Source organism: Triturus cristatus, chromosome 7 (genome assembly GCF_964204655.1).
Source record: "Triturus cristatus chromosome 7, aTriCri1.1, whole genome shotgun sequence".
Lineage (NCBI taxonomy): Eukaryota > Metazoa > Chordata > Amphibia > Caudata > Salamandridae > Triturus > Triturus cristatus.
The window spans coordinates 655,655,601-655,677,073 of record NC_140590.1 but is presented as its reverse complement, the minus strand read 5'-3'; the positions used below and the strand labels follow the sequence as shown (position 1 = coordinate 655,677,073).

At 44.4% G+C, this 21,473-nt stretch overlaps 1 protein-coding gene across 2 annotated transcripts in view; it reads right to left on the bottom strand.

The window, feature by feature from the left end:
- Positions 1–363: 363 nt before the first annotated feature.
- AMZ2 (archaelysin family metallopeptidase 2) overlaps positions 364–21,473 on the bottom strand; it is a 414,175-nt gene continuing 393,065 nt past the window's right edge. For both annotated transcript variants that reach the window (XM_085617283.1, XM_085617284.1), the window contains 2 exons: positions 10,499–10,675; positions 364–2,743 (listed from right to left, as the gene is read on the bottom strand). In XM_085617283.1, the coding sequence (XP_085473409.1) occupies positions 2,597–2,743; positions 10,499–10,675 (324 nt within the window). In that variant the 3' untranslated portion in view covers positions 364–2,596. The remainder of the gene's footprint in view (positions 2,744–10,498; positions 10,676–21,473) is intronic.

Here is a 21,473-nt window from a genome sequence, read left to right as displayed (position 1 = left end):
TTGGGAAGGGATGTAGTGTGCCATCCTGACCTCCCTCGTGCTAGGGCATTGCCCCGGATATACACCCTGTAACATCCTCTGGCCAGGCGTGACCAGAGGCTACACAGGGGCTTAGACCGCATGGGGTCTTCTGCCTGTACCTTCACCATGTGTATAATCATTGCACTGCAGCAATCAGGCCGCGCCTAGTGGGAGATCTATATTGCACTGGTAGCCCCACCACACTATGAAGATTTACAACACTGCTCTAGATTGTATCTAGATTTTGTTATGAAAAAAAAGAAAAAAACACAGTAGGACGACTATAAAATTGTGTGTGAAAATATACTTGACTAGAACTATAAGTTATTGCATGGCAGAGGAGCTAGTGCCACTTTGTTTATTGGAATACCACAGTACTTCCATTAGGAAATTCCACTAACATTATTCAAGCATAATCTGCACATTCACATATATATAACTATAGCATTATTCATAATAATTTGTATGTACAGTAAGCAGACACTCATTTGCAATCACCCGCTGATTGTTATTTTTTTAATAAAAATAAATCACCATCAACTTTCATTTTGAATGTATATATTTAAAAGAATATGGTGCACTAACTATTAGACAAATTTGATCGCACAATCACAGAATGAATATCACCAAAGCAGCTACCAGCCACAGAAGCCAGTTTGCTGGCTTCCAAATTTAAACAAACAAGCCAGCCACATGAAGCGAAAGTAAAAAAAAATAAAGTTGAATACTGCAACAAATGATTAGGCATGTGCCTACACAGAAGCAGCTGTTTAGTTGGTAGGCCCAGGCATATCCTGTCTTAGTCAATGAGCGATTAAACCATATCAAGTTTCCAAAATAGCCACATGAAACAATCTGCATGAAATAAATCTATAAGGAAATTATTTATGGATTTATTTAGAGTTTGATAGACAAGGAACTCCGCCCTTAAGTTGGCGGCTGTTCCGTTGGAAGTACGACAAGGGCTACTACACTCGTAACAAGGTGGATAGGCCACATTTATGATGGATTACCTGCCGCCAATTTCCAGGTAAGCTCTTAGTCATTTATTATCCTAAATATGTGCCATGACCATGGCTCTTCTGGAAAAAAGTGTTGTCTCCCCAGAACAGTATTTTAATCCTTTTCCCATAATGGGAGGAGGCTTGCTGTTGAAAATCTATTCAGATGGTTATATTAAGCCTATCTCTTCACCTGACTTATTCCATACCCTGCCCGCATTACCCTCTTTTCTTTGGATCCTCCAAAATACACCTTGATGGGGTCTTGACGGTGCTCGTCGTACAGAGAGTGCTACTTTATCATGTGCATTCTCATAGCAGTTTATGTCTTTTCCATATAATAAATCAACATGGAAACCTGGAACCCAGCAAAAAATGCATGTTTTTGGTGATATACAGAAGAAACTACTTGCGATGAGAACCTGGAAAACATGTTTCTGCTTCCACCGTTGATAGCCTCTCTGCAACCTAGCTGCCAAGGGTCTTGGGAGCAAGACCTTGGGCAGAGCGTGTGTAGAAACGACAACCACTTCAGCAAACATATGGATCCGCTGTCTTCCCATGGATCACTATAATCTGGAGTTTAGGAAGTCTCTGGCATGGGTCTCACATTAGATTCTGTCAAGATCTGCCTTCAACATTCTCCTGTAATGCCAATTCGTCTAGTCTACCCTCTGGTGGTGCAATGGGCAGTGCAGTTTAGTCTCCAAGAGAAGCAGAGCCAACAGTAAACAACAAATACAATAAGGTAAATTAAACATTTAAACCACAAAATTACCAAATGTTAGTTTGTCATGGCCTCAGTTGTCTCCCTTTGTAAGTGGACGATTTGTGTGTTATATCTATGCTCCCTTGTAAAGTGGATCTGTAACAGCTTGCAGGTTTCCATTTCCTGTTCAGGGTTTAGTCACCCTAGACAGACCTTTAGCTTTTCAATGAACAAAACAAAGCATCAGTGCTTGCTTTTACACTCACATTCAAAATGTTTAAACAGAACCACGTTTTAGAGGTTTCATGAATGACCCCAGTTCATGTGCATTGCAATCTGCTTAGAAGGGCAACCTATGGAAAATACATTTTAGGGCATGTAAAAGGAGACTGCCCCCAGGATTGCTGCCACTGGTATAGATGCTAAATGATGATTATCTCTAGGATCAATGTCCTAGAGGGCCACAGCAGGAATGGATGCATCTGGACAAATATCAACAACAGAATCTTTGAGCCTCATCACTTCAGCATCTTTACAATGATAGTTCCAAATGTAAATGCTAGTTGTAGATATAAGTGTAGGACCAGATTAGTCAAAAGAGATTTTTTTAAGGATAACTAATTATCAAATGTGTAATAGTTGTCATCTTTTTCCAAGGACTACTTGCATGTCTTATCATTACAGATGGAATCACTGAACAAAGGCACATTTTTTGATACCTCAAACACTTAGTTATACACTTCGCAGAATGCATCAGAGTTGAACACAAATACTTTTTTTCCCCACTCAGGTTACTTTGAAAGTTTGCCTCTGAGCGGCATGTCGAAACGTATCAGATTTCTGCTGTCAAATCACATTCTGTATATTAGGTTTGTAACAGAGCAAGGCACTTCAAGAGCCAGTTACGATGCTCCTGGAATTCTTCCACTGGTTTTTGTGAACATCTTTCAGCTCCACCACAAATTTCTTGATGTGTTTCAACATTTCCCTCATCGATCCAGTGTAGCAATGCCTGCAAACAAATAAACACATATATGTGTATACATGTACATAAATATATATAGGCAAACTTGGTATTAGTGACCTGGAATCAAAAAAAAAATTATCTGGGCATTACAAGCAAGAGTTTAAAAAGTGATGGAACTGTGATACAGAAATTCAAGGCAATTGGTTTATAACAGAATGTTGTGCCAGTCCATTCATGACTGTTGCGTCATTTGGGTCTGTTTTTAAACTGAGTGCTGTGGTAGACCTTCGAGGATGGAGAGTCCCAGTTAGCCTATCAACAACAACGAATTACAGCTATCCATTCAAAACAGAGTCATGGCAGACGTTCTAAATGTGAATGTGGTCGAAAATGATCAATGTTGACTTATTGACAATTTCTACTGTTCAGCCCTCTTTGGAGTTGAGTTATTGGAAACAGTGGTTACTGCAAGTTACTTTATCTACTTGAGAGGACTCGAGTAATGTGTAGTGTGCTAGTAGGTGGCTACTAAAAGCTTGGAAATTTAAGAGCCACATTTTCACCTCTTCATGAAACGATAGGCAAAGTTGAGGTATTGTGATTACAGCCATCTGAGATGAAGGCCTTTCCTGACCACCCCAAACTGAATCTACATTTTAAGCAGCACAAGGTATAACAGTGCACCTACAGTGTGAGGAGGGGCGGGTTATGACAGTCATGCAAGAAAATCTGAGCGCCTGCTCACATTCTAAGATTTTAAAGGGACCCAAGTATCATATGGTTCTTTGTATGGCTCCAGTTGACATGCACTGAGCCCTGTTTGGCACCGAAGAATCGTACTGAGGGAAAACACAAATTTATTTGAAAATGTTATGTGAGGTCTGTCCCTCTCTCTGTTGTTCCACTTTCTCCCTGAAAAAGTGTGTGGTATAGTTTATTGCTAAAAGAGCAAGGGGTTCTTACTGTAAAAGGTGTTGATTACAAATGTTCTTGTCAGTCTTTTTCTGAGGCCTTCTGAAGGTTCAGAATACACTCACTGATGAGATATGGACTCGTACTAATTTTCATCTATCAATAAATGGCTAAAACCCAATTATTACTGATCCACTTCCCAAAACACTGAAATACCAACTTATAAAATGCAATGATTTATTTCCTTGTAAAGAAATTCTGCAATTTACATTGTCATGGTTGGTATCAAAATATCAACTTGATTACAGAATTGTGGGTGTCAGCCATTTACGTGGCCAGAATGTTCCATTATCGTATTGACATAAATCCCAAAAGGCACCCTACTACCTAGACATCAGGTTTAGACTGTACTTTCCCTTCAGATTGTTCTAAAGTGTAAATCAATAAATTATGTATAACTAACAAGCAAATAGCAAGTCGAGTTCTCAGAAAGTAGAAGGATCATAAGAAAATCTTCTGTAGTGTCAGTAGCTGAAAGACTATTGGTGAGGTGAAGTGTTTCATTTTTTTTATTTGTATTTATTAGTTTTCAATGACACAGCATTGCAACATGAAAATCATTCAGATACAGACAATGCATTTTGATTTCACACGCGGTCCTCATTACATGCAGAAGAAGTTTAAAATGAAAGTGGAGCAATCATCCCGGCTCAAATGTGCTCATGAACCTCACCCAAACAGGCAAGCGACGTGGTCATCCTGTCCCCGTTCACAGCGATAGTTGGGTAAGGATTGAGGGAGAAAGTGTCGCTAATGTAATGAGAGTCCAGGCCCCAATGTCTAACGACCAACACTAGATCCCCTGGCAGTGCACATGTCTAGGGTGAGGACTGAGTGTAGACAGAAAGTGTACAAAGAGAATATTTCAAACAATTGTACTCTTAAACTGCTATGTCACTGGATCGCCGTTGGTGAGATCAGGAGATGTCGAGGGATTTATATTAAGGTATTGTTTTAGGGGATCCCAGATGTCCCTGGGTCGGGACCTCAAGGGGAGCAGTTCTGCGTAATTACTTAATTGCTCTTGACAATATGTCAGATCGGAGAGTCAATCTTTAAACTTCGGCGCTCTGCATCTGCCCCATCTGCAGGCGACCCGGCGTTTAGCCATCAGCAAGGCAATAGATAGGAAGCGACAATGAGGTTTTGCTATTAATGCAGTGTAGCCCAGTAAGGCCACTAAAGGGGAAGGTTCCAATGAAATTGCTGTCATCTGTTCTAGAGCCTCATAGACCTGTCTCAATAATCACTAACTGCAGGGCAGTCCCAGGCCAGGTGGAGAAAATCTGCTCCAGCAGAACCACATCTGTCACATCGATCCGAGTCCCTTAATTTATATTTATACATTTTGACAGGGGTATAATATAAACGATGCAGGAATTTGAAGTGAGTAATGAGGAGTCGGCTACTGGCTGATATTTGCTCCGTTTGGAGGCAACAGTAAGTCCAGTGCTCGTCAGTGAGTTCGGAGCCTAGCTCTGTGTTCCATTGATCCCGAGAGGGGCAGGGAGCTACCACCTGCTGTGTTTGAATGGTGTGGTGGAGTCTGGAGACGACATGTCCTGGAGAAGTGGCCTGCAGGATTAAGTGTAGGGGGGCCAGTGTGGGGGGCTCCTGAGGGAAAGTAGGGGATATGTGACGGACAACCTGCTTAAGACGCACATACAAGAATACGTCTAATGTAGAGGGCTGAAGATCGAGGAAGATCTGCTCTAGCGATTTGAATTCTCCATTGAGATAAAGATCACCCCAAGTGGCGATTTTTGTCCGCTCTACTAGTTTAAGAAATCCCATCTCTTGCAGCAGTGGCATTTGGGGATGGTATGACAGCGGAAGTAATGGGGAGTAAAGCAAGGCGCCGCGTAGTAATGTAAGAATATGGTGCCAGGCGTCAACCGTGCATGTAGTCGTTGTAGATGTTTTGTCTCTTGGCTGAGAGGTGGCATAAATCATACCTGTAAGGGGGACTGGGGTCTGCTAACCACTGTTCTGCTGCTATCTGGGCATGTATGTGGGTGGGTGGAACCAAAAATAAGCATAGTGTGCCTGCGCGCAAGTGTAATATAGTTCGAAGTCTGGGACGTCGAAGCCTCCCACGGCGTTGGGCCTAGTGAGTATTTTCCACTGCAGCCTCGGCTGTTTACCCCCACATATCAACCTGTTCATTTCGGGTCACCGCGCCTTGAAGAAATGCCTGCCTGGGTGGTATGGGATGTTAAGGAATAAGTACAGTAACTGGGAGAACAACCATTTTTATTAGGGAAACCCGTCCTGCCATAGATAGCGGGAGAGAAATCCTTTGGGTGACACAGCTCGCGATACGCTCTAGTGCTGCACCGTAGTTGAGGCGCATTAGTTCCTCCCGATCTCTAGTGATGCGTACCCCCAGGTAGAGTAAATCGGAGTTACACCATTCGAGTGGGAAGTCCAGGGGGGAATTGTGTAGCAGCAAGTGTAAGGGGAAGCACTTGCGATTTCTCCCAATTAATGCGAATCCCTAAAAGTTTCCCAAAGATGATAAATTCATGAAGTAGTGGATTTATGTTGTGCTATGGATCCCGAACATAGAGGGTGATATCAGCATATAGAGAAATGAGTATTTGTCCTTGTCCTGGTGACGCTGTTGAATCTTAGCCACCAAAGGCTCAGTCGCAAAGGGCGAAGAGCAGGGGGGAATGTGGACACCGCTGCCTAGTGCCTCTGGTTATAGGGAAAGCTGGAGACAGTCGACCATTGATCATGACTTTAGCCGCAGGGAGATGGTAAAGTAAACGGATCCATGAAAGGAAAAGTGGAGGGAAACCCATTCGCTGCAATACCCCCAATAGATAATCCCACTCAACAGAATCAGAACCTTGGTGGCATCTAAAAAGACAGCTACCAGGGCCAGGCTGGGGTCAACACTGTGCAATATGGAGAAAAAAGTGCATAAGTTATGTGTAGTTGAACGCCCAGGGATGAATCCCGACTGGTCGGGGAGGACGAGCTTTTCCATGAGCAGATTCAGCCTGTTGGCGAGGACCTTGGCCAGAATTTTGGTGTCACCGTTGATGAGGGACAATGGCCTGTACAAGTCGCAGTGGGTGTCCGACTTCCCAGGTTTAAGTAAAGAGATGATGAGCGCCTCTCTCATTGACGGGGGGAGCGTACCTTGCTCTAGGGCATCTTCGTATACCTCCCGGAGGATGGGAGCTAATTGGTCGATGTAAGCCTTATAGAAGTCAATTGGGAGTCCGTCCAGACCAGGGGTCTTTCCAGACTTCATTTGCATGATTGCTTTCCGTATTTCATCCTGTTCAAATGGGGCACACAGGATCTCCCTTTGCGAGTCGCCCAGCCAACCCAGGGCCACATCGGGAAGAAAGTCGTCGAGGTCAAGGGTATCCCACTTGCCCGAGGTATATAACTTACAGTAGTGTGTGGTAAATGTATTAAGTATGTCCTCCGAGTCTCTACATGTCACCTCCCCGGACCCTCAACCTCCAGGACATAGTTAGAGAAGCGAGGTTTTTGTATGGTCTCCACCAAAGCTCTGCCAAGGCGTTCTCCCTCACCATACTGCCGGGCCACCCAATACTTCCCTCTGAATTTCGTCTCCCGGTCTGCTGTGGTGGTATATTCTGAGAGCTTGTCTCGGAGCTCACTTTGAGCCCGTCCGACAACTCCTCGGCAGAGACTAGTCTCTGTGCTTTTTACATCCTTCTCTAGTTTCTGTAAGGTACACTGGATGTCCCGTAAGACTCCAAAGCTTTTGGAGATGCAAAATCCCCGAATTGTGCTCTTGAAGGCCTCCCATATCGTTTCGACACACTCGACAGAGCCGCGATTCCTCTGAAAGAAATCAGCAGGTTCTTCACGAAAGGCTGTGTATAGCAGCGTGAGGGGTGATAGTCTCCAGATGTTATGTGGGAGATCATGTCCCGGAGGAGTAAGCGATAATATCACGGGTGAGTGATCAGAATATCTAACTTTAATTGATGGGCCGAGACCCCGGGAAATGAGACAATAATCCAATCTGGCCCATGTGCTGTGAAGTGTATTCCTTCGGCGGTGTGTGGATGTGTATGGCGCCATGCATCTATCAACTCATTGTAGGTCAATATGTCTTGCAGCGTTTCTTGTGACCTATTGTAATGGTGCGGCGTGGGATTGGACCTGTCTGCAGCAGGGTTAAGTGCAACATTGAAGTCCCCCCCCCATATAATGTGAGTAGAGCCGATCTTGATAATTTCCCCCCACAGTGAAGCACAACATTCCAGGGAGTCTGTATTAGGGCCATGACAGCAAGCAAAAGTGATGGATATGGGACCCAATCTGCCACATACAATGCAGTAACGCCCCTGCTGATCTTGTGTTGTCCCAAACACTACAAAGGGGGTTTTCCTTTTGATGAGGATGGCTATCCCTCTGGAGTATGAAGAGTATGATGAGAATGTTCTATAATCTGCCCACTTGGATGCAAAGGTGTTGGGGTGATGGGGACTGAGATGGGTTTCTTGCAGCATTACGACCTGTGCCTGGTGTCGGTCCAGGTATGCAAGGACCCTACGCCTCTTCCTCAGGTCTCCCAGCCCTCTGACGTTCCAGGTGAGGACATTTAGGTGTTGAGGAGGTGTCGAATTAGCCATGACCTCTAGAGCGGTCCGCGCCGCAAGGGAAAGGTCAGGGTGGCCAAAAGTGCCAGGGAGGCTGCACTCCGCCGCTTGAGCCCCGCGCTTGTCAGGGGAAGGCAGCAGTTCTTGTAGTGGAGGAGTAGTCTACCCTCTAGTCCACGGTCGTTTTAGTGAAGTAGAGTCAGGCCCCTGATTTGGTTATTCTTTGAGGCGCCATCGGATATGATGCGATTGAAAGAACTCTCCCCAGGCCGACAGTGCAGGTTGGCGGCAGGAGCACTATGTCCCTCTAGTGCAGGTGGAGCAGATAGGCGCCGGATGAGCTGGGTTCCCCGCCGGTCACCACACACACACCACCGGGGCCCACAACTGGACCGCTGCAGAGATGTTAGCGTGGCGCCCCTGGGCATCGGCGAGCGCACCCCTCTGTTGGGACAGCAATGGGGCAGTGGAGTGGTGCAGGAGCAGCAAGGTGTTGCAGGCTGATCCTCTCCGGGCTTGGGAGGCTGCAATCCACGCTGTGCACTACACCGCCACGCCGCCGGCAGGATCTATGACCGAGCGGTCGAACAGCAGCTCAGTGTAGCGGAGGGGGAACGCCGGTCACCAGTGCCAGGAGCCGCCACGGGGATTCACTGTTCTTGGCCTGTCGTCAGCACTTCAGGTAGGGGAGGATGCAATGCAGCGCACGTCGGGGGCAGTATAAGGAACACTCACCCCTGTGGAGTTGATCAGCCCCGTCTTACACCGCCGCCAGGTCGGGGCCCAGTCGCCATGGTGCTCGAGTGCCGGGGCAATACCGGCAGGGGCTCCAGGCAAGGCAGGGCTCTCCAGCGGCAGCACCAGATCGGCATCGTAGGGAGCTTCAGCAGCGCGCCACCAGCCTCAAATTAGCACTGGCCAGGCACCAGGTCTCAGCCTTCATGGCGACGTCACGGGAAACCAATTAGGAATGCATGGGCAGGATTAAGGGCAGGATCACGGTGCCGAGCAGCAAGAACCTCACATCAGTGCGGCCATTTTGCTTGTGCTCCACCTAGCGCCCCCAGGTGAAGTGTTTCATTTGCATATCTCTACTTTCTAAGAATTCAGAACAGCAGTAACACACACATTTTTTTTATATTGTCAGTCCGAATTTGGTTTCTTGTCTAGTGCTAATAACCCCTCAGTAATGTTTAGTGAACCTGTGCACTCATGACTATGCTACCAATGAAAGCAAATTCTGCAACCTTTTTGTCTAAGATGTGCACTTGGTCTTATCCATAAGTTACTTGTGAGCAAATGAATAATATAAGAGGATACAATTCACAGTCCAGCCTGTAATATTTACCATAGAAAATATGACTGTACTTCTGTAATGTAGCAAATGAAACGAAAAGCTCATCTGTGTTTCTAAAACATTTTAGCTTATCAGTGTAAAACATCAGAGCCCTACTTGCACCTAGTGTGTACAGGCAACTCTGGTGCAGCTTCCTCAAAACAACTCGATCCTTATGCATTTGTATAAAAGGCTCTTGGATTGGTAGACCTTAAAGTTCACTTTTTGTTCTCAATTATATTATTGCTTGTAAACATTTTTGACTGTCAAGTGTTTCAACGTGACCGTATACTTTAGCTCAAATTGAACTTGTATGGACCTCTAAAAATACCGATAACAACAGTATTTTCTTTAAAAGGAAGAACCATCTTTCCTCCTCAGTTATTTAACAACTACCAACACACTAATACATATGGGCATCCTCTTTCCCTTAGCTCTCTTGCACCACATTCTTGAAATCTCAGTAAACATACCGAGCCAAACTACTACAAGTTTCAACTTTACTCACCTTGCGTGTCTAAGTGTGTTTTGTGCTGCAAACAATGTAAACCTAGTACACAAAAGGCAATAGCAACGCCTTGTAAAGAGCTTCAAAAATCAAGAGAGTGTACCATGGAATGTAGTAAACACCTTTTCTGTGGAATTGGGTCAATTTTTAAATTCCACATTATTCAATAGTTCAGATTTGTCATGGAGTGAAGCGAAACCACTTTAGGAAATTAAAATACCTTTGTATGTAGTGAGATAAAGCTTTGCAAGATGATGTATTACAAGAGATCATTTCCAAATCATTAAAACAAATATGAACAATGGCAGAAATATTAAGAGAAATAAAAAATGCAAATAACAGTCCAAGACATTATGCTGTTCCTCCTTGTCCGTCAGGGTATTTCGTACCTTATATCTTTCAGCAATGTTGAAGCCGACAGCACTCTGCAGTTTGCGTAAACAGATAGGGCAGAGTTCGAGGGGGCGGCGATCTGACTCCTGTAGGTGATTGGACCCCTGCATCACACACTGCAGCCACTGACAGTGACGAAGCCCGAAAATGTGCCCGATTTCATGGGTCAGCGTCTGAAAAAAGATCATGAGCGCTGCATAACTGTTATTGGCTTAACCGAGGGCATTTGAAATCAATAGTTTTTAAGGAAGAATATGTTTAAGAGAACTAGTTGCTTTTGCCTTTCCCAAAATCCTATTCTGCTTTAGTATTGATTTGTATTGACCATTTCATATGGTGCATGTCCAAGAAAACATTTCTTGGTACTTGAATGACCGGTGTTCTTTTTACCCAACTCAATGACGCTCTGTTTATCGATCTCGGATATATATTGCCTTCAGGGATTCACTCTCTGCACTGTTTATGCAGCCTCTCAAACATAAAGCCTTCTGTACCCAGCCAGTAAGCCGTTAGAATGATAGAAGTACCAGCTGTAGAATCTATCCAAGTCCAAAGGTTACTGATTCTTGTTCTAAGGATGTAGACTCCACATTTTACACATCTTAGGTCGGTAAGAAGTACCACATTCCAGTATGTGAAGACCTTTGGATAAAAGAAAATTTACGAAAGGAATATTACCTTACCATTTCGAGACCAGTTCAGGAGTCACTCTTATGTATGGCTACCTGGTGGACTGTGTGAAATGGGTTTTGGCACAATTCCCTTGCCAGTCACACCTGTCTCTCTACGAAAGCCACCATTTTGTGCATTTTTTCTTGCTTTTATATGGACCTGAATTGCTGGTGTTTTTTTACCTCTGCGCTATGAGAGGGTGCTAAACAGCTCTTCTTAGCATGTTTTTTTTCTTATGCCTTTGCTACTATCTAGGATAATTAACTGGCGTAAGTGACTTTCTGTAATCCACTGTATGTAGGTGCCCACAAACTGCACAACTGGCGTAAAAGTCAAGGAAACCACGTGGGCTGCAGAAGGGCTTTCACATTCTCATGTGGTTTTGACCCAAACCAGGTGACCAAAAAGCATTCACTGCACACAATGGTCAGACATATTTAGAACTGCTATTGCTGGATTGGCTGTTAACCACAGGCACCAGTAGTTACACTCTTCCAGTCTGGACATGAGGCTTAAAAGGTGCAAATCTGCCCTCCTTGCTCTCCACCCTACCTTGTGTATGATAGCCAGCAGTCAGGACACATCACTGATAAAAGTTCTAGATGCATAAATAACTGACTAGTTATCAATTTCTCATGTTATGGGGAAAAAATTGAAAGAGCAAAGAGCTAGCTCACACAGAGAAGTATCCTACCTTTTATGTTGTCATCTACATGCCGAAGAACTAGAAGCACAGGAGGTCCTTATTATGAGGTTTATGCCACATCGAGGCAAAGAACTTCCTGGGAGAATTAGCATGGGGTGTCTAGAAGTAGTATGCTTCACTTTTATCATGAAGGGGCTGGAAGTGGTGGATGTTACATTCTTAATTTTTTTTATATGTGTTATGATTGATTATTAAACCTTGGTTTTAAATCCATCACTTAATATGTAAACCTTTTATTATGATTGAGGGATGTACTTCTTCATACTGGTCACTCCTTGGCTACCCGCTTGTGCTTCCTGTAGCATTCTAAGTGTATGCGTCCACTGCATTATTTGAATCATGTTCCATTGTGGCAGTTAAGCTGTTAGTACTGTACTTGCCACATATTGCATTTAAGATCTTCATGAATACCATCACTGAATACTTCTTTTAATTACAAAGTGGGCTTAAGAGTGAACTAAGAAGCCACTTAGGCCATCGTGGCCAAGGCTGAGTGGTTGTGAAATAGGTGGTGCATGCACTCTGGGATAATCCAAAAATTAAAGAAATTTGATAGGAAAGTAGATCACCTTTCTGCGTGCAAACAGGGTATCGCTTACTGATCCAAAAGAGTAATTCAGAGTGGAAAACAAAGCGTCAGCCCAGGAGTAACATGCCCTGAATGCACAGCAAAGTATCCAAAGAAATGGAGTAATCCAAGTTAATCAACATAATCCGAAATTGAAATTCCAGTTTGAATTTTATTCATTCGTCGTGGTTGATCAATCATCAAGGCTGAGTGGTGCCATCTTGGAAGAAGAGAAACTATAGAGGATTATGGGACAGATGTTGCCAATAAATAAAGAACGTGTTAAGAAAGATAGGAGAGTATTGAGAGGGAATTTCACTATGTTAGGTTTGTGGAAATTCACCAATCACTATTGGGTTAATATTTATTTAAACCAGTTTTCAGCAACTTGAAGCAAGAGTGCTAAGTGCATTCTTGGAAAACGACGATAAGACAGGATACATGAAAGAATTTCCATCTGTTTGAGAAAGGACTGTTGTCTTTTCCCAGGCAGGCATTCCTGACTCTACAGCGGTTCTGATGACCAGCACATACAGAACAAAGGTTTCATGTGATAAAGTAGCCAACATGTCAGTTGTTAAATTACATTAAAAGAGTGCATAAAGATAATACTGTATCAAAGAAAGAAAAACAGAAAGCAACACACTTTGCAATTGAGTACCTGTATTGGTTCCATAAAGATGCTCAGTGTTCATGTGTAATCACACAGTGATAGATAAATAATAACTACAGTGTGCATAAAAAGAATGTGACAATGGAACATATCAGTTGGTAACATTATGAATAAGGATTTATGAGTCACTGGATGAGTGAATCCAAAACAAGTTCCATTTGCTGTATGCGTCACTGGCATTGCGACCCGGGAGGATTAATGGGTCATCTTCAGCACTCTGGCAATTGAGGGAAGCAGCAAGGTCTGAGGAGCAAGGCAAGCCTCAAGCAGCAGGGCAGTCATCTAGGGAACAAGGCAGTTCTTCTTCTGTAACGTCCACAGGTCCAGGTGTGTAGCAATGAGTGGTTCTGAGGGTCTGGCCAGCCTTCGAGGTGCGGGGATTCCTTATACTACCCCATAATCTAGTCCTGGAAAGTTCTTCTCTTCACCTGTCAAGGTTCCAAGAAGTCTAGGGTGACAAAAGGCTTGTTTCAGGTTTCTTTGTGCGTGTGCTGGAGGCAGCCCTTCGAAGTATAAGTTGGGCAGGGAACAGCTCCAACCCCACCCATCCTGACAGGATGGAACATCCCGCCAACACCAAGTCCTCTCTTGTCTCACTATCTGGGAGGAATACACAAAGCCCAACAGCAAAGCCATTCACAGCCAAGTGACCAAGGATACTGGCAAAAAGCACATAGGCATAGGACAACTTTCTAAAAGTGGCATCTACAGGATTGCGACTTAAAATCTGACACTAACATCAGAGAGGATTTTAAACCGTCATTTATTTGTATCTAAACATGACATTAATCTACTCCTAATCCAAATGTATCACTTATTAAATTTAATAAGGCGGGGTTCTCCAAAGTAGGTCCTGGAGGGCTGGATCCATGCCAGATTTTGAGCACATCCCCATTTAGATAAATGTAGTTATCTTAAAAATCTGGCATGGATCCGGCCCTTCAGGACCGACTTTGGAGAATCCTGTGGTAAGGTAGACCAATGCAAGTCAATGGGAGAGATAGGCCTTGCAGCAGTAAAAATGACTTATGAGCTTTTTACAACCAGGACATGTAAAACTTCTAACCTACAAGGCCTACTTTTTACACACAAAGTACCCTGCTTTATGAGCTTTTAGGGCCTATCTATGGGTGAATTATATGTATTAAAAATGAAGGTTTAGGTCTGACAAAATGTTTACTTTGCCAGGTCGAAATGGAAGTTTAACACTGCACTACAGGCTGCAGTGGCAGGCCTGAGAGATGTTTTAAAAGGCTACTTTAGTGAGTGGTGCAAGGAGTACTGCTGTTCTTCAGTAGCATTTAATTTACAGGCTCTGGGTGCTGGTGGTACCATTTACTAGGGACTTACAAGTAAATGAAATGTACCAATCAGGTGTAAGCCAATTGTACCATGTTTTAGAGACAGAACACAAGCACTTTAGCACTGGGTTCAGTCCTGAAAGTCAACAAAATTAAGGTTTGCAAAGGAAGGGGGTGAAGAAAAAAAAGTTAGGGGTGACTCTACAAAGAAGGCAAGGCCCAACATATACCCAATGGTTATTCACTCTTGCTGGCTATTCAAAATCTAAAAAAAGATGGGAATATACTGAATTAATCGATCGTGGGAAAGTTATTTTATTGTGCGGTGAAATATGAGAGTCATTCACCAAAACCCAAATATGGGTACATAAATATGCAAAACTTAAAATTCAGGCAGCGCTATACAGAAGACTGTATTTAAAAATAGGGAACCAATAAAAAAATCAAATCAAAGGAATGAAAAGCAAATGGCTACACCAATCGATTCTCAAAAAGTACCTGGATAGTGTTGTAGAGTCAAAGTATGTTTGACTCATTGCGTTAGCGGTTCAAGCAACAGTCTAATCACAAAGTGAGTGGGCTGAGGATCAGGTTTGCTGCGGTGTTACAGCGAACTAGTTTTTAATGGGAGCAATGAGCGATTGTGTGATCAGGAACGCAGCTTGGTCAGTAAGACTCAGGTGTGGTGAGCGTCAGATTTTCCGTCAATCATGCTGATGTATCACGTTTATCATTATATGAGAAGGAACACATGGAATGGGCTTATGTGCTAGTGGAAAGGGAAAGGAGTGAGGATTGCGGGGGGGAAGGGACTTAAAAACAGTATTTGAGAGTGTATTTGTGTGTTTTGTCTAAGTGAGGTTTTAGAAATGCAACAGACACCTTATCATACCAAACTGAAAGCTCCTGTATACAACTATTAATTGAAGCATACATTTATAAGGGGGGTGTAACACCTAAAACATCCCCTGAAGCCACTCCTCTGGTAGAGATCAACATCCCAGGGAATACTACATAAGATGCAAGCACGTTGTGGGCATCACAACTATCTAAGATAGGTGCCAACTGCGCTGGAAAACATAAACCAGACACTATGCTGTCCTCTGTGTCCATGTTTCAACAGCCAACAACCCAAAGGTGACCAAAATCAATTAATGATCAAAAACTTCAAATCAAAGAATAAAGGCAAAATGCTGTACCAATTGATAGCCAAAAAGTACTTGCACTGTATTGTAAAGCCGAAATATGTTTGACTCTGCGGTCTCCCTGAACAGACAGTCTCTCGCTGTTCCCTTTTTAGGTCTCGCTGAGTCAGCGCGCATGCGCTGCTCGGAGAGACTTTAGTAGGTGAGTTTTCAAAGTGCTGCTGGCTGGCGACAAGCTTGCGTTCACGCGAGCGTGCACGCGCGAACCGCCACCCTTCAGCAGCACTTTGAAAACTGCACATGCGCATACATTTACTATGCACCGGCGCTTTCATCATTATTACTTTTGCATTACCATTTATGTGCATGGCTGGCCGCCCGCCCACCCGCCGTGCTTTGTTTAAGCAGTAAGATGTCCCAACACATTTTAAAACATGGTAGATGATGCAACACTTTTCAGCATAAATATGGTACCAGACATATTACTTATTCACCTGGGGCTAGTCTTTTTCGGGAAATGTCACTCCGAAAATCTCAAATCACCGAGAGTACTAGTCTCCCCGACCTCATGGGTTAAATCTCTTTCATAACACGGAGCGAGGCACGCTCATGTAAAGGGAGATAACCTCAGGCGATTGACCTGACTTACAAGTCTTAGTAACTGACGCGGACCAATTGAGCGCCACATATGAGACCACAGCCACGCCCAAACAACGCATTTGGGACGGCTGCAGTCCGTTGTGAATATTAAGCTCCATTCAGCCCATGTGGGGATGCACCCGCCCTCCACCTAGGGTCGAGCTATGATTGGCGGCTGGAGGCTGCATCTTTGTCCAGGCTCTGACTCGCCAACCTTAACGCTAGAAACGATCGGACACCGGAAACAACACTGCAGTGTGCGACGCTTCTCCCACACATCCTAAAGCAGGTCAGGCACTTCTTACATATATGTATTGGTGCATTTTGGGACAACGGATCTTTCACCATGGTAGACTACCAATTATACCAACTAGCCTAATTAAGAGCACTATATAACAAGCATTGGCATAGCCAATAGGTCTCACCTTTGGGACATTATAAGTGTTTAGCCATGCAACAGTTGATGTTGTTGCACCAAGGATATCGTGCTGGATAACTAAACACTTATAAGGTCCCAAAGGCGAGACCTATTGGCTATGCCAATGCTTGTTAGACACGTGGGCTGTCCAGGGTGCATCCTCGGCACACTCGCTTTGTGATTAAACTGTTGCTTGGACTACTACCGCACTGAGTCGAACATACTTCAGCTTTACAACACTGCGCAGGTACGTTTCTGCTATTGATTGGTAAAGCCTTTTGCATTTTATTCCTTTGATTTGGTGTTTTTGATATACTTGTCTTTGGCTCCGCAATTTTAGGCTAATACTTCAGTATAACACAGCACGAGTACTTAGTACCCCAGTAAGTACTCAGGTTTGGGTTTTGGTTACCGACTCATGTATTTCACTGCACAATTAAAAACTTTCCGGCGATTGATTCATTTTTTAATATTCCGGTCTTGTTGTAGGTAATGAAAAAATGGCGACAGTGAGTAGCCTTTTGGTAAAATTATATACACACACGTTTTACCCTTTAACAATTTAATTATCCGTTATTTTCTTTAAAGTTCATGCCTTGCTGCTTCCCCCAATTACCTGCAGTCCGGATGATGAAGCATTAATCATCCCGGGTCGAAACGTCGTGGATGCATTCGGGAAATGGAACTTGTTTTGGATTTAATCATTCATTGGCTCATGAATCTTGCACTGATAATGTAGCTGATGTGTTCTAATATATTGTTTTTTATAAACAATTGTAATTTTTATTCATCACAGTGTGAGCACATTTGAGTACCGAACACCTTTATTGAAGCAGTAAATGTTGCACAATTGCAAAGCGTGTTGGTTTCTCTTTTTCTTTCAATGATGCAGTATTATCTTTATGCACACTACTGTAATTCGACTAACTAGTTAGTCATTTTACCATATGGAGCCTTTCTTCTGTGTGTGTTAATTGCCCCTGGTTCCAGGTATTTTTTGAGAGGACAGACCGCTGCCTTATAGCACTGTTCTGATGACTGAAGCTATTAGTCGCTTATTAATTATGTTTCTGAAAAAGAATACAGGACTTAGCTAGAACTGCATTACTGCTGTGGTCTATTTTCCGGAAGCCCGGAAGGAAGGGAAAATATGAAGAAAATAATCTACCGTACGTCTTGGAGAAACGCAGCAAGACTAGTGGGAACTGTTCTTTTGGCTGTGGTCCTGAAATAGGCTGAGGAAAAGACCTGTTTCCCACTTTCACCTGTGGGCTGGTGACAATTAGAGGACTAGAAAACAAGATATGCATCATTTGGAAAAAGTTGGTGCCCAGATAGGTTTTCACTTCTGCAAGATAAGGACATGGTGTCAAACTTATGTGAGGAAAGCACATTATTGTTGTCGCCGTTTTCCTGATTTTTCCCACTAAGAGCATTTTAGAACCAAGTTCGCAGCCAATTCACAGCTGCAAAAATAAGGTATTCAACCTTGTAGAACTCTGTTCGTCCACAGCTTCCAGCCTTGCCTGCTAAAGGTGTTAAAACTCCAAAAAATGTTTTAAGTAAACTATTTACAGGGACTAAGTGCTCATTATTACCGACCCTTGCTGATCAGCTGTAACGGGTGCTTAAGTACTGGTTTGCGATTACACGTGACTGGAGTAAGGCAGCAACCTCTATCCAACTTTGCTCGAGCGCCATTCAGATGCAAGGGTGTCCAACACAACCTAATGAATAAAAAATAATTTTTGTCCCTATTAATTTCCGTGCGACGATTTTTCATACACTTAAAAACTCCTAATCCCTTTGACCAGTTTTGTCATTTGAGTGTATTTTTAATTGTTACAGTTAACTTTTCAAATAAAGTAGCGTGGGAAATGTATTTCTTAAAACTAAGGTTCTTTTTGCACTTTTATGCACAGACCACATGCCTATTCTCTGGAAAAGGCCTGTCAGGAAACGAAGTGTGAACTCAGGATATCTAAAAGAAACTTGCGTTTATTTGTAGATGCTAAATTGGTTTAAATGTATTAAAACGCAGCCACAGCTCACATCTTGACTAAGGTGGCTATTCCCCATGGTCTCACAATCTGGTGCCCTGCATCCACCATCAGCAGTCACTGCAGAACAGATGCGGAAGCATGTTGGCTCATAATCATTGCTCCTATAACTTCAGTTGCATCCATGTAATGCATGCATGTGGTATTTCTATAATGCAAACCTAGTCAGGGGTGTGCCATTTCCCTTCAAGCCCTGTAGCTCACGAGGTGCTGTTGGTTGCTGGAGTGCGGCGAGGTCCCGTCAGTGTGTTCTGCTTCGCCGTTTTTGGGGGCCTGGAGACTACAAATCCCATCAGCCCTAGCGGCGGACCCGGAAGCCGCCGGACCTTACTTCGCGCCTGGAGGCGCTTAAATCGCTCCTGTGCCACCGCATCGCGGGTCCGCGCGCGGGTCGGTGCCGGGAGAAGCCCGGGACAAGGGCGGGACCATCTGTGGCCGTCCGTGGTCGTACAAGGTCGGGTTGGGCCACACTCATTGCATCCAGCTACGCCCCATTAGATAAGTAGACATTATCATTACTATCAATCCCTTGTCTTAGGGGGGCTGTGCTGAGTGTGCTGGGACTTGATCTGGACTGAGCTCCCGTTGTAATGTCAACTCGCTCTGGTAAAAGTTTGAGGGGGGGAGGGGAGGGAGATGGGGGGGAGCATGATTGGCACCATGGATCGTTTTATTACCCGCGTGGCCAATGTAATTGATAAGGAAATTGGCATGGCTGAGCGCCGTTTGTCGCGAGGGCCCCTTGGTACTCGACGTTCATCGTTGGGACAGTTAGCTTTGGTGCCTTCACCTGAACACAGTCAGGAGCCCCCCCTCCATGTCCCCTTTCCCCTGGACCATCCCCGGGTGGCAGCCCTGAGAGCCAATATAGATGATCTTGAAGTGCTGACAGATTCTGTACTTCAAGTGGAATACAATATGGCCACAGATCTAGCGATTAATGAGGCGGACATTATGCTTTCGCCCTTGGCCAGTCTCCCAAACCTCGCAAGAACAATTGTTGTTCCAGCCCTAGTGGTACAGGCGGAAACTCACCCTGCCTCTACCAAAAGGAAAAGGTTGCTCACCCCGCAGAAAGGCAATCTGGTTAAAGATTACAAGAGGCGCAGGCAGGCTGGTGCCAAGTTGGGTGGCCCTCATAAGAAAGCGGGGCGAGATTCTTGCCCGTCGCAGAAAGATGTAGAGGAGGGTATATCAGGAGGGACAGTGAATACTGGCTGTGGAGTACCGCTTGGAGGCCCTTTAACTCAACCACTCCCGGACTCCCTACTCGTAACACATCTAGAGAAAATGATGAAATCTTTGCTTCTCCCGGTGTTGGATAAAATTGGGGGGCTCTTACAGCGGGTGGACAAAATGGAGCAGGTAAACCTGGATAATTTTTTCTCGCTAAAAACATTTATCAAATTACAGTTGAGAAATATGGAGGTCGGACAAGGGAGAGGGGATGACAATGGGGAGTCATACATAGTCCCTCAAAGTCCAGCCTTTATAACAGGCACCCCAACAGTTGTACTGGAGGCGCCTGTTTGTGCCCCACAGCCTACCTCTACAACTGTAGGGATAGGAAGGAAGTCTGGTCCGTTAGTAACTAAACCCGCAAATAAAACTAAGCCCACTAAAATATCCAACATTAAGTTAAGTAAAAAGAAGACCTGTCCCACAGATTCTGGTACTGCCTCTAAAGATAATCCCATTACCCCTGCCTTTACGCCTACGGCTTCCAGCCCTTCTATGATCCCAATCCCTGAAGCATTTAAGCCTGTAAAGGCCGGCACTCACTCGACTGGCGAGGGACTAAGAGAGGGAAGGGTGAACAACGTTAATCTCCCCCCTGCTTGCCAGCCTTATGTAGCTGTTTTGACTGGGGTGCCTGTGCTTAGCCCGGGCAAGCGGGAGACCTTCGAGGATTTGTATAATAAGACTCTTTTTTGGTTCAAAGAAAATAGGCCTTTGCCTAAACCTTTGGAGGGACGGATCATACAAGTTAGGAGAGTTGGTTGGATTGGCTCTAAACAAAAAACTATAAATGGGGACTGCATTATTGTAAATTTCGACGACCCAAGGTTGGCCAGTTATGTATGTGGTGGACCCCAGAGGACTTATAGTCCACTCGCTTGTGGGGGCCAAATTGACATATATGACCTCAGTTATTTCTATTCCCCTAACTTGCCTGGGAAGATAGTTGGTTCTTATGGGTGGGAAGAGAGGGACGGCAGACAGTTCGGTCGACCCCTCCTCCAACCTAGCTTTTTCAACAAGTTTCTGTACCAGCCACGAGACTGGCCTTTGCAATATTATTGACATCCTACCTGCCCAATATGGGAAACACACCTTGAGGTATTAGAGGAGTTGCCAAGCATTAGTCAACCGACTGGTGTGGAATTGGTGAGGCCTCCCACTTGTATTCCATCTAATATAAATCCCCCTAGGGAACAATTGCAATCGCCTTTGCCATGTCCTAAACCACTTGCCCTGTCCGTTCAAATTAAGGCTGTTTTGAAGGAGGTCATTACATCTAAAGAGACTATGTCGTTGCCGACTGCTGAGGCAATTGCAATCATTGCTAGCGCCCCCCTCGTCAGTAACTTGGAGTCGGGGTGGGAGGAGGGAGGCAGTGCCCCATTGAAGGTTGTTAGTTGGAATATAGCAGGACTCGGACGGAATTTAGGTTTGCCAGATTGGAATGCCATGATTGAAGCATATGGGATTTGTTTGTTCCAGGAGACTTGGTCCCTGGAACCCCAACACAAGATGGGCTATACCACTTATTCTGTCCCCGCTATACG